Source organism: Neoarius graeffei, chromosome 21, assembly GCF_027579695.1.
Source record: "Neoarius graeffei isolate fNeoGra1 chromosome 21, fNeoGra1.pri, whole genome shotgun sequence".
Classification (NCBI taxonomy): Eukaryota; Metazoa; Chordata; class Actinopteri; order Siluriformes; family Ariidae; genus Neoarius; species Neoarius graeffei.
The window spans coordinates 31513652-31526282 of record NC_083589.1 but is presented as its reverse complement, the minus strand read 5'-3'; the positions used below and the strand labels follow the sequence as shown (position 1 = coordinate 31526282).

The 12631-nt window shown below is 39.6% G+C and overlaps 1 protein-coding gene across 4 annotated transcripts in view; it reads left to right on the top strand.

Annotated features, from left to right (window-relative positions):
- Positions 1-12631, top strand: part of sfmbt2 (Scm like with four mbt domains 2) — a 152183-nt gene that overhangs the window by 79783 nt on the left and 59769 nt on the right. For 2 of the 4 annotated variants that reach the window (XM_060902972.1, XM_060902973.1), the window contains exon 5: positions 5103-5123. The exons of 1 other annotated variant lie outside the window; for it this stretch is intronic. In XM_060902972.1, coding sequence (XP_060758955.1) covers positions 5103-5123 — 21 coding nt within the window. Of the gene's footprint in view, positions 1-5102; positions 5124-5211; positions 5245-12631 lie in introns of those variants that run through there. One more of the 4 variants, XM_060902975.1, reaches the window with a different exon arrangement.

Sequence of the window (12631 nt, the reverse complement as noted above, 5' to 3'; positions counted from 1 at the left end):
GTTTGGAGGCTCCTTGGTTTTCATGTTGCTTGCTTAGTAGTGTTGCAGAGTCAGGGTCCTTCCAGAACAGGTTGATTTATACACACATCATGTGACAAATCATGTGACACTTTGATTGCACACAGGTGGATCTTAATCAACTACTTATGTGACATTACTACTATAGATAAGCATACTAGAGAGAGAGAGAGAGAGAGAGAGAGAGATACAAATAACAATAAATAAATCAACTGAATTAATTAATTGATAAATTATAAAGAGATAATTCAATCACTCAAAGACACACAAATGAAAGGGATCGCTCAGACATCCTGATAGGTACAATTTGGGTTTATTCCTACTTTATCCTCCTTTTCTTCGTCTTTTATTTTCACCTTTTAATGAAATGCTAATGAGTTTTCTTTTATAAATTTAACCAGGAAAGACTCATTGAGATTCAAAATCTCTTTTAGAAGAGCGTCCTGGCCAAGACAGGCCGCAGCACAGTTAACAAAGCATAGAGCCAGTACATACATCCATACACACAACATTAAATAATTTACAAAATAAGTTGCACAATGAAGAGATAATTTAAAAATAATCAACAAAAGTTCATTACAAATCAGTATCCCAACAAGTCAGGCAAAATCTCTACAGCTGGATGTGTCTGTCTGCAAATCATTAAAAAAAGTGAGTGCCAGAAGTTGTGAAAATATTTCGTTTATGACTGCTACCTTTGAAAAAGAACCCAGTGGCTCCGCTAAAGGTACCGTAAATGTAATTTTCTCAAACATTGATTGGTGCGTAAAAAACAAAAAACAATGCGTGAGCAGCAGTTCTGTGGGCAGAAACGCCTTGTTGATGAGAGAGATCAGAGGAAAATGGGGAAACTGGGTCAGGTTGATAGGAAAGTTACAGTAACTCAAATAAACACTCTTTACGACTGTAGTGAGACTGTTCAGTTTCTATCTCGCTTAGTACAGTAAATGTGTTACGAAAGTGTTTAGATAATCTTGAACGTTTTATTTCATGCTATAATCTGTGACAATAAATAGCTCTTTGACACAGATTTTTTTTTTGGCTTGTCACACTGTAGAATCTGCAGCATGTTCCAGGAAAATAAAAGTTGAAGTTCTGACAAAATTCAAATTTACATGACGCACATTCATCTGTTCATCCGTCATGTTCAGGAACAAACTAATGTTAATGGTGCTAAAACAGCCACCGTCAAATGGTGCAGTTGGAGTCTTGTTCTCGGTCTCGACTCAGGTCAATAGTGGACTCGACTCAAATTTTTTTTAATGACTTGGACTTGACTCGGACTTGAACACTGGGGACTCGAGACTGGACTCGGACTCGAGGTTTAGGGACTCGACTACAACACTGGTACAGTGACATAATGACACAAATGCATGAGGATAAACAGAGACGATTGTAGATTTTGTTCTTCATCATAACATTGACAGATTTTAATTCATTTCTAGGTGTGAAAATTCTCCAATTGGTGCAGTCTCTATCCCTGTCAGTTCTGAAGATGAAGATGTGGTCTCTGTGCTTGTCATCTGATCATTTTATCCGTAAATAATTCCGTCCTCCAGATAAGCATAACGCCTGTGGTTAAGATTCTGTCTCCTCCAATGTCCTTGAATAAAAACTGTGTCAGCAGCTGTTTTCATTTCATGCTTGTTCTTGAGGAGTTTTGCTTTTTTTATTTATTTATTTTTTATTTATATATTTTTTTTTCTTTCAGCAAGTGAATGAAATGCCGCTCAGTTGGATTGAGGTCAGGTGATGCACGTGGCCACTGCACAACATTCCACTTCTTTGCCTTAAAAAATCTCGGGTTGCTTTCAAAGCATGCTTCAGTTCATTGTCTATCTGGACCAGTGGTGAACTGTTACTATTAGAGCTGGGACTTGAGCTCAGCCAAAACTTAGCCAGACACACCAAAAAAAGCAATAGGGCAAAGGATTTTGCAAGGGATTAGTGGCAAGCTGCCAGGTCACTCTGTTGTGTGTAGCTGTCGATGCTGATTTTAAAAGTAACTAGTAAGTAAATTATAGAGGAAAATGAATAAGTCCAAGTGAAAAGTACTGTAGCGAATTGCGTGGAAGAAGAGTCTGGAGACAAAAATCTTAGTTTCTCGGTTGTTAGCCTGTGCTACTTGCTCTCAATAGATAGCACTGGTTTGCCCGCTTTATTAGCATTCGCTAACACTACTGATGAATGCTACACCGGCTGGAAGGTGACGTCACTGCTGCGCTGACGGCGCCGACTCGTGGATAAACTAGCGCTGGCGTTTGAGAAAGCCGAGGGTGATAAAATTTTGTTCCCTCCCACTATAAATCAAAATCTGATTGGTTAATTCATCTGTCACTTCCTACATAAACATACACTGCCATGGCCTTCTGTCCTGGCAATGAAGTCCTAACTAATGAGTGAGCAGCTCTAAACTCTTCTCAGCCTAGAGACAACAAACAAAAAAAATCTCATTGGATAACTCGATTTTACTGCTTTCAGGACAGGACAGTAACCTGAAAAGAAATTAAATATAACATTTGAAATGCTGATATGTTTGGGCCTTCTCTGAAGGCCTAGAAGGCCCTGACGGTTCCCCTCTGATCTGGACTGTGAAACGTCACCCAGTGATTTTTGAAGTATTTGGCTGAGTCTGAACCAATAATATAGCCTTAGCCATCCATCCATCCATCCATCCATCCATTATCTATAACGCTTATCCGTAAGGTTGTGTGGGAAGCTGGAGCCAATCCCAGCTAACATTGGGCGAGAGGCGGAGTACACCCTGGACAAGTCGCCAATCTATCGCAGGGTTAACACAACCATTTACACTCATACTCACACTCATATTCGCACCTATGGACAATTTAGAGAAGCCTATTGACCTACTCAGCATGTCTTTGGACTGTGGGAGGAAACCATGGCACCTGAAGGAAACCCACACAGACAGGCACGAGGAGAACATGCAAATTCCACCTAGAACCTTCTTGCCATGAGGCGACAACGCCGCCAATATAGCCCTATACACTTCTGAATTCATTCTACTGCTTTTCTTAGCGGTCACATCATCAGGAAATACAGGGAACCAGTTTATACACGCCGACATCATGAAATAAAGTGGTATGCTTCAGATCATGACCAGTTCCTTCCCTTTTCTATAGTCTTCTCTTCTCGCCATTCTTGTGCAAGCTGATTTTTGTCTCATCCGTCCATGTGATGTTGTTCCATAAATTTACATGCTTTTTACGTTTTTTTTTTTTTTTTTTAATACTCTAATCTGGTCTTCCTGTTTTTGAGGCTTACCAGTGGCTACATCTTGTCGTGTACCATCTTTATTTACTTTGGTGAAGTACTCTTGATTGTTGACTTTGACACATGCGCTTATCTCTCGAAGCGTGTTCTTGATTTGGCCAGTGATTGCAAAAAAGGTTTTTCTTCACCAGAGAAAGAATTCCTCTGTCATCCACCAGAGTTGTTTTGTGTGCTCTTCCAGGCTTTTTGGTGTTGCAGAGCTCACTAGTCCGTTCCTTGTTTTTAAGAATGTACATTGTACCAAGCAGTTGATTTGGCCAGACTTAGTGTCATTGTTATCTTTGGTGTGTTAGTTTTGATTTGGGGTTCATATTAAAGTGACACCAGTCAATGGATTAAAAAGATGAATAGTACCCTGTGGTGCTAGAATAACCCCGAGGTACTTGAATCCCACGCTGTATTGCCCGCTGCCTCATGCCTGTGAAGGAGAACGAGCTGGAAAAACGCCGCACGCTAATGTTTACACTTGGGTACGGAAACAGCCGAAGTTTATCCTTATTATAACATTATAATGAGGAAGGTCGCAACAAACATGGCGGAACCGGCAGCCTCTGACACAGAAGCGAGTGCTCCATCAAGAAAGCTGGCCAGCAATATTTACTCGGCTTGTCTGCCATGTGTTTTCCCTCTCTTTTCTGACAATGTCAGATACTTCTTTAAATTCATGGTTTTCAAGTCTTCATTCGATCTGGGCGATCCGCCATGTTTGCTGTGGCTCCGCGGTCACGACCTCTGACCCGCGCATGACCTCACGTGACTTTTCCAAACTGACTGGTGAGCGAGCGGTTTGTAAACAGATTAACACGTGGTTAGGACGCCCCGCATTAGGAAATAAAATGTATTGAAACAAGATGATGTATTGAAACCAGCGATGGGGAAGGGTATCAGTTCAAACAATTCAGAAAGGGGAGTGGATTAAATGATTTTTAAACCAGCACGTCGACCTATGTCACTTTAAGTGTTAAGAGCAAAAGATTTCAGATGCAAATGCCACACATTAAGTCGACTGTAGACATTTTATTTGCTTACTTGTGAAATAATGAAGGAATAACATGAACCTGGTCAGAGAACAGCTGAGGAGCAGATTGTCTCTTTACTTAGGTTATTTAATTTCAACACTAGTATACTGTAGTCGACAGCTAAAATAACAGTAACTTTGTCAATGTCCATTTATTCAAATATTTAATGACCTGAGTGTAAATAACTCTCATTATGGTGTGTTTAGTTTGTTGTAGGCTTTCATATAATCTCATACACTGAAGTATGAGCTGCTCTTTATTTAAGGGCTATAAAACATACCCAACTGTTAAATCCAGAGTTATGGACTTGCTAAAGATATTTATAAAAATCTTGGCAGGTGATATGATCATTCTAATGCACGTCAGCCTGAAAAATATCATAACCATATGTCAGTAAGAATCAATAACGCTTCACTTAGCTGGAACACCAACTTTACATAAAAATGAATGGAAACATTCTTTATGACAGCTTATGCGTGTTGGAATAAACCCTGATTATGTAGTTTTATGTCTGTTGTCATGAAGGGCTCCTGTACGTGCCTTGTTAGTTTACAAATTTCCTAATATCCTCGATTAGTAGTTATATTTTTAATCTTTATTAAAAGATTAAATAAAGCACCACTGTAGAAATTTCACAAGCAACTCTGCTTGTATACTTCGACATAAAATATTGATGATAATAATAATAATAATAATAAGTGTGTGTATGTGTGTGTGTGTGTGTGTGTAACCTATGATAGTCATCTTCTGTGTTCCTGTCTGTTTGTTTCTTAGATAACGTTTACCTCAGAGCAGGTAAGCTGAGTCTCTCTCTCTCTCTCTCTCTCTCTCTTCCTCGTATCCTCTGTGTCTGTCACTATCTTTCATTTTTGTCTCTGCATGGAGAAATAATAGGTGATGAATTTACAGTGTTCATGTACGTACAGCTGGACGGTAAAGAAATTTGCCATTGGTGATTTTACTTTAAAATTATTTGTTTGTTTGTTTGTTTGTTTGTTTGTCTCTCTCTCTCATCCTTGTATCCTCTGTTTCTGTCACTCTCATTCTGTCTCATTTTGTTTTTGCATTCTGTCTTTTGCCATTGGTGATTTTATTTTAAAATTTGTTTGTTTGTTTGTTTGTTTCTCATTTTCTCATCCTTGTATTCTCTGTTTCTGTCACTCTTTCATTCTGTCTCATTCTGTCTCTGCATTCTGTCTCTTGCCATTGGTGATTTTTATTTTAAAATCGTTTGTTTGTTTGTTTGTTTGTTTGTTTGTTTGTTTGTTTGTCTCTCTCATCCTCGTGTCCTCTATTTCTGTCACTCTTTCATTTTGTCTCATTTTGTTTCTATGTTCTGTCTCTTGCCATTGGTGATTTTACTTTAAAATTATTTGTTTGTTTGTTTCTCTCTCTCTCTCTCTCTCTCTCTCTCTCTCTCTCTCTCTCTCTCTCATTTTCTCATCCTCATATCCCCTGTTTCTGTCACTCTCATTCTGTCTCTGCATTCTGTCTCTTGCCATTGGTGTTTTTACTTTAAATTGTTTTTTGTGTGTTTCTCTCTCTCTCTCTCTCTCTCTCTCTCTCATTCTCTCATCCTCATATCCCCTGTTTCTGTCACTCTCATTCTGTCTCATTCTGTTTCTGTATTTTGTCTCTTGCCATTGGTGATTTTATTTTAAAATCGTTTGTTTGTTTGTTTGTTTCTCTCATTCTGTCATCCTCGTGTCCTCTGTTTCTGTCACTCTCTTTCATTTTGTCTCATTTTGTTTCTATGTTCTGTCTCTTGCCATTGGTGATTTTACTTTAAAATTCTTTGTTTCTCTCTCTCTCTCTCTCTCTCTCTCTCTCTCTCTCTCTCTCTCTCTCATCCTTGTATCCTGTTTCTGTCACTCTCTTTCATTCTGTCTCATTTTGTTTCTGCATTCTGTCTCTTGCCATTGGTGATTTTTATTTTAAAATCGTTTGTTTGTTTGTTTGTTTCTCTCTCATTTTCTCATCCTTGTATCCTCTGTTTCTGTCAGTCTCATTCTGTCTCATTCTGTTTCTGCATTCTGTCTCTTGCCATTGGTGATTTTACTTTAAAATTCTTTGTTTGTTTGTTTATTTGTTTCTCTCTCTCTCTCTCTCTCTCTCTCTCTCATCCTTGTATCCTTTGTTTCTGTCACTCTCTTTCATTCTGTCTCTGCATTCTGTCTTTTGCCATTGATGATTTTACTGTGAAATTATTTTCTCTCTCTCTCTCTCTCTCTCTCTCTCTCTGTGTTTATTTCTCGGTCCATGCTCTTTCTCTCTCATTCCTTTCCCCGTTTTTAAGGCCGTGTCAGCAGTACTCTCAATAGCCCACATACTTGCCTGCGTACAGAGTGAGGGGGTAGAGAGTGAATTTGTGTTTCTATCTGCATGGGTGTGTGCGAGTGAACATTTGCATGCATGTCTGTAGTTGAGGTTCAGCTCATTAAAGTAGCTTATAGGTCATATGAAAAGTGATTTCTTTGTCTGGCAGGTTCCACAACACGTCCTCACACGTATCCATGCGACACACACACACACACACACCTCACATTTAGTAGAATGTTTATTTTGCACATACTGTATGTAATTCACAGTAAACTTGTACAATTATTCAAAATATAGCATATTTCCATTTATAACCTGTACGTGGTGGGGAAAAGTCTCAGGTTTTGGATAAATGAAGCCTTGTGAAGCTCCAGGTCATGAGTTAAAAGGAGTTAAATTGCTCAGATAAACAAGATTCAAGACGCTAGATGTGTCTGTGTGTTATTACTCAGAATCTCACGCTTGAATTGAAAGCATTATTTGTGTAGATGTGTGCGGTTACTGGATCATACAGTGATTTTGAGATGATCTTTTGAGAGCAAACGTAAATGTATTGAATGTGAAAGAGAAAGTTCTTCATCCCTCGTGAGAAGCGATCGTCAGGGCTGATGTTTTGCAGTGTCTCTGACTGACAGTGGCTTGTTATCAGATCGTGTTCACCTGTTCTGTGTTTAGTGCTTTGTGTTCATTTATTTCGAGCCATCTTGTGGATTTTTGTCACTGTTTTCCTGATCCAGGTTCCTGTTTAGTGTAAATGCTCATGACGCCTGTGTTTACCTCCATTATAGACTTTGGCAAAGATTATTGATTTACCCTGAATAAATCCCATTCTGCATTTATACACTTGTGTCCTGTTACAGGAGCAGGGTTTATACAGCTATACTTGAAGTCAGGAAAACGTCCATGTGCCCGGGGATCGGTGAGGGTCTCGGGCGGTTGTATTGCGTGCATATTTCTGGACCAAAATAACTTTTAAAATCCCACTGCACAGACAGATTTTAATGTCACACCCCCTCCCATGTTCCTCCTATGCCAGCACAGTGTATTAATATATGACCACAAAAATAGCAACAGATTGGGAAAAAAAATGGCTTGGCTGTATACCATCATTAACCAGGAAATTACGCTTGCACTGGCATGAAATTAAACCTCGAAATAGAGCATTTTTTTTAATCGTTAAAATTCCAGTGCAAATTTTGCACGAATATTCATATACAAATTCAAATAAACAAAGAACTCATGAATTTTTTTTCACTGTGCGGTTTTCAGTTTTCAGAATTTTTAATATTTCTCTTGAACGTTCCCATTAAGATGACTAAAAGAGTTTAGGTGGCACAGTGGTGTAGTGGTTAGCGCTGTTGTCTCATAGCAAGGAGGTTCTGGGTTTGAATCCAGTGGCCGACGAGGGCCTTTCTGTGTGGAGTTTGCATGTTCTCTGCATGGGTTTCCTCCCACAGTCCAAAGATATGCAGGTTAGGTTAATTGGTGGCTCTAAATAGACCATGAATGGTTGTTTGTGTGTGTGTGTATGTGTGTGTCAGCCCTGCAATGAGCTGGCGACTTGTCAAGGGTGTACCCTGCCTCTCGCCCATGGTCAGCTGGGATAGGCTCCAGCTCGCCCCGCGACCCTGAACAGGATAAGCGGTTACAGATACAACAAAAGAGTTTAGATTTTTATATTCCTCTGTTTTTGTGGCCTTTGCTAAATTTGTAAACGTATGAAATATTAGATTTGACGTGCTGTTTAAAAGAATTAACTCCTCGATCCTCTATTTAAAACCCTCAGTACCAATAGAATTAAAGCACTGTATCATGAAACCCAGGAATCATCTCATCTCATCTCATCTCATCTCATTATCTGTAGCCGCTTTATCCTGTTCTACAGGGTCGCAGGCAAGCTGCAGCCTATCCCAGCTGACTACGGGCGAAAGGCGGGGTACACCCTGGACAAGTCGCCAGGTCATCACAGGGCTGACACATAGACACAGACAACCATTCACACTCACATTCACACCTACGGTCAATTTAGAGTCACCAGTTAACCTAACCTGCATGTCTTTGGACTGTGGGGGAAACCGGAGCACCCGGAGGAAACCCACGCGGACACAGGGAGAACATGCAAACTCTGCACAGAAAGGCCCTCGCCGGCCACGGGGCTCAAACCCGGACCTTCTTGCTGTGAGGCGACAGCGCTAACCACTACACCACCGTGCCGCCCACCCAGGAATCAAATGACGAAAAAATATCTCACTGCAGTATTTTGCTGTTTGTTCATTTAACTCAAACTGTTATTGGTGAACAGCACAGCCTGCGTCAAAGTCTCCTTTCAAGCCCCCGATACAGCGCTGATAGAAATCTAGCAAAGCCTGGGCTCCTATGGCAGATTCGAGTGCACTGTGTTTTAATGCATGAATGGGGTCGCACCCAGACGCACAGCTTCACCGGCGGTGAATGGTATTGCGAGCGGTTTGGTTTTGCACAGAACAAATATCTCAACATTGATTGAACAGGATGCTCTTCGTTTGTCCTACATAGCACAGCGTCTTTTTATGATGATTGGGAGAGCTCTTAAAGGGGCTCTTAAAAGGCCTGAACCCCTAGTTAGCTCATCTGGTCATAAGGCTGATGAGCTGTCACCATGGCGTCCGTCTGTCGTCCATCCGTCATCCACAATGCAGTTAAATTGTATCTCCTCCATCAGTTCTCCATGGATTTCCGTTCTGATTGTTTTGTTTGAAAGAACTCATCACTCCGCACAACACTTGGTCATTGTTTTGTCAATTTTTTTTGCTAACGAGTTACTAATCAGGCCAAATTAATGAATTTTCCAGGCCTCTCTCTAGAATTGTATCTTCTCTCTGGTTTCTCATCCGATTTCAGTTCTGATCGATGTTTTGGGTAGATCTTCTCTTGAGGAACAAATCTTGGTCGTTTCTTTGTTGATGTTCCCATTGTAAACAATTTGTTTACAACTTTGTTTATTTTCAGTTAAATCTTATCTCCTCCCTTCTTCGGTTCTCAATGGATTTCAGTCCTGATTATTTCGTTTGAAAGAACTAGTCATTCTGTACAAAACGTGGTCATTGTATTGTCAAAGTTTTGCTAATGAGCTGCTAATTAGGTCAACTTAACGAGTTTTCGGACTTTTCATTGGAATTGTATCTCCTTTCGCAGTTCTCACCCCATTTCAGTTCTGATCGACGTTTTGCACAGATTTTCTCATGACGAACAAAACTTGATCGTTTGTTGATTTTCTTGTTGTAAACAATTTGTTTACAACTTTTGTTTATTTTCAGTTAAATCGTGTCTCCTTCGTCCTTCAGTTCTCAATGGATTTCAGTTCTGATTGTTTTATTTGAAAGAACTCGACCTTCTGCACAAAACTTGATCACTGTATTGTCAAATTTTTGCGGACAAATTAGTCATTAAGTCAATTTAATGCATTTTCTTCTGACTACAATTGTATCTCCTCTCTCATTTATCATGCGAATTCAGTTCTGATCGATGTTTTGGGTCGAGCTTCCCTCGGGGAACAAAATTTAGTCCTTTGTTGATTTTCCTGTTGTAAACAGTTTGTCGTGGGGGTTGGTTCTCGCTCACATTGTCGCATTTCAGTTCTGTTTGGTGTTTTGGTCGTCATGGTTGTTTTGATGGCAGGCCAGATGAGCGACTACGTTCTTGACATTCTAGTTGTTGATTTGACCATCATTTCAGTCTTACCTCACAAAGGTGTTGAGACAAAAATTAAAAGAGCCCCCAGAAGTCTAGAGTCAGCCCTGACCGTGGTATATAGAGACGATTAAATATTTATTTTTAATCTTTCAGCACTGTCAGGTTGCACCAGAGCCGAGCAGAGATTATGGATTAAGAAATGCAGTGTGCAATTACAGTGTAGTCAACTTCATTAGCTGAGATTGTTCTAAGATTGTGATGTATGTGTCGAGACATATGGCGCTACTGTCAAAAACTGCAACAATTTAGATATAGTGGCGCAAATGGCAAAAACAGAAAATATTTTTCTACAATATATTGTATATTGACATTATTTAGTAAAATACCGAAGGCAAAAAGTTTAATTTATTGTCCGTATATTTATATAAAGTCTACACCGATGAAAGCTGCAGTTTGCTGCAAAGGAAAAAAATACACACGCGTGCACACACACTTTGTTAAACTGGTCAATATCTAGTGCCTTTAGGGATGTGTGTGTGTGGGGGGGGGTGCGTGCGTGCGGGCGCACGTGTGGTGTATTATTCTGAGCTAATGTGATAAAGTGATCATGTTCTACTTAAACGTGCAAATCACAAAGCCTAACCAGAATGCTTAGCTGCTGGGGAAGGCAGGGGGTTGTTGGCATGGTAACAGCCACACACTCCCACCGCCTTGGTGCTTAAGTGATTAGCTCACACACACATGTGCTGGGGTGATTACACACTGAGCGACACAGTGCCATTCTAGGACAGGAAGTCACATACAAAGCCTCAAATTCTCGTTAGTGTGTGTGTCGTGTCTCAGTCATGTAGACAAATGAGGATTTTTTTGAATCCAAAGTCAAAAATGCTTTCTTTCAGATGAGGCAGCGATGAAACACAATATTCATTTTCTTTCCCACAGAGTTATTGTTAGGTATGAGATCTATAATCCAGTAATTAATTCTGTTTACTTATGCTTGATTAAATATAAGTATTTGCTGCCAGATTTCTCTCCGAGCTTTATAATAATACATTATTTTAGTAAAAGATTCTTTGAGAACGTTGAGGTTATGATGAAAGCTCCTGTGTGTCTGTCAGTACGAAAGCGTGTCATGCATGCAGAAGGTAAATAATGCAGCATGTTGATGTAATCCACAGCAAGAAATGTCTGATGTATTTCTTAGTTATAAGCCTTTTACCAGCTTATTAGCTTAACCTTAGCATTACAACCAAAGTGTGTTTGGGGGCGTAGAGCTTTTCTTAGCTGCGGCTTTAAACAACTCATGTCTAAAGTCGGTTAAAGCTGAATTTATTTATTTATTTATTTATTTATTTATTTTCATTTTAAAATCTAATATTGGGCTTTTACTAGTCTTAGAAATGTCATCCTTTTTTTGATTGTAAACAATGTCTGAGATTTTTATTCCTGAACTTTTCATCCATAGACCACTTTATTATATTTTACTGCAATAGAAAATATATAGTACCATGCAAAAGTTTGTACACCCCTGCTCATTCACGGACAGGGTTTTCTGTATTTGGACTATTTTCTACACTGTAGAACAATACTGAAGACATCAAAACTATGAAATAGCAAATGGAACACGTATGGAATTATGTGGTAAACAAAAAAGTGTTAAAAAAAAAGAAAATATACTCATATTTTAGATTCTTCAAAGTAGCCATCGTTTACCAAGTTGATGACGCTTTGTACACTATCGGCATTATCTTACCCAGCTTCATGAGGTAGTCACCTGGAATGCTTTTCAATTAACAGATGTGCCTCGTCAAAAGTTAATGAGTGGATTAATTTCTTGCCTTCTTAATGTGTTCGAGAGCCAACATTAAATAATAAATAATAAGTGTTGTAGTTAAGTCACTAAACCTCGAGTCCGAGTCCAGTCTCGAGTCCCCAGTGTTCAAGTCTGAGTCAAGTCCAAGTGATTAAAAAAAATTTCGAGTCGAGTCCACTATTGATTCAAGTCGAGTCCAAGAACAAGATTCCAACTGCACCATTTGACGGTGGCTGTTTCAGCTTCATTAAAGGAACAGTCCACCGTACTTCCATAATGAAATATGCTCTTATCTGAATTGAGACGAGCTGCTCCGTACCTCTCCGAGCTTTGCGCGACCTCCCAGTCAGTCAGACGCAGTCAGACGCACTGTTACTCCTGTTAGCAATGTAGCTAGGCTCAGTATGGCCAATGGTATTTTTTGGGGCTGTAGTTAGATGCGACCAAACTCTTCCACATTTTTCCTGTTTACATAGGTTTATATGACCAGTGACATGAA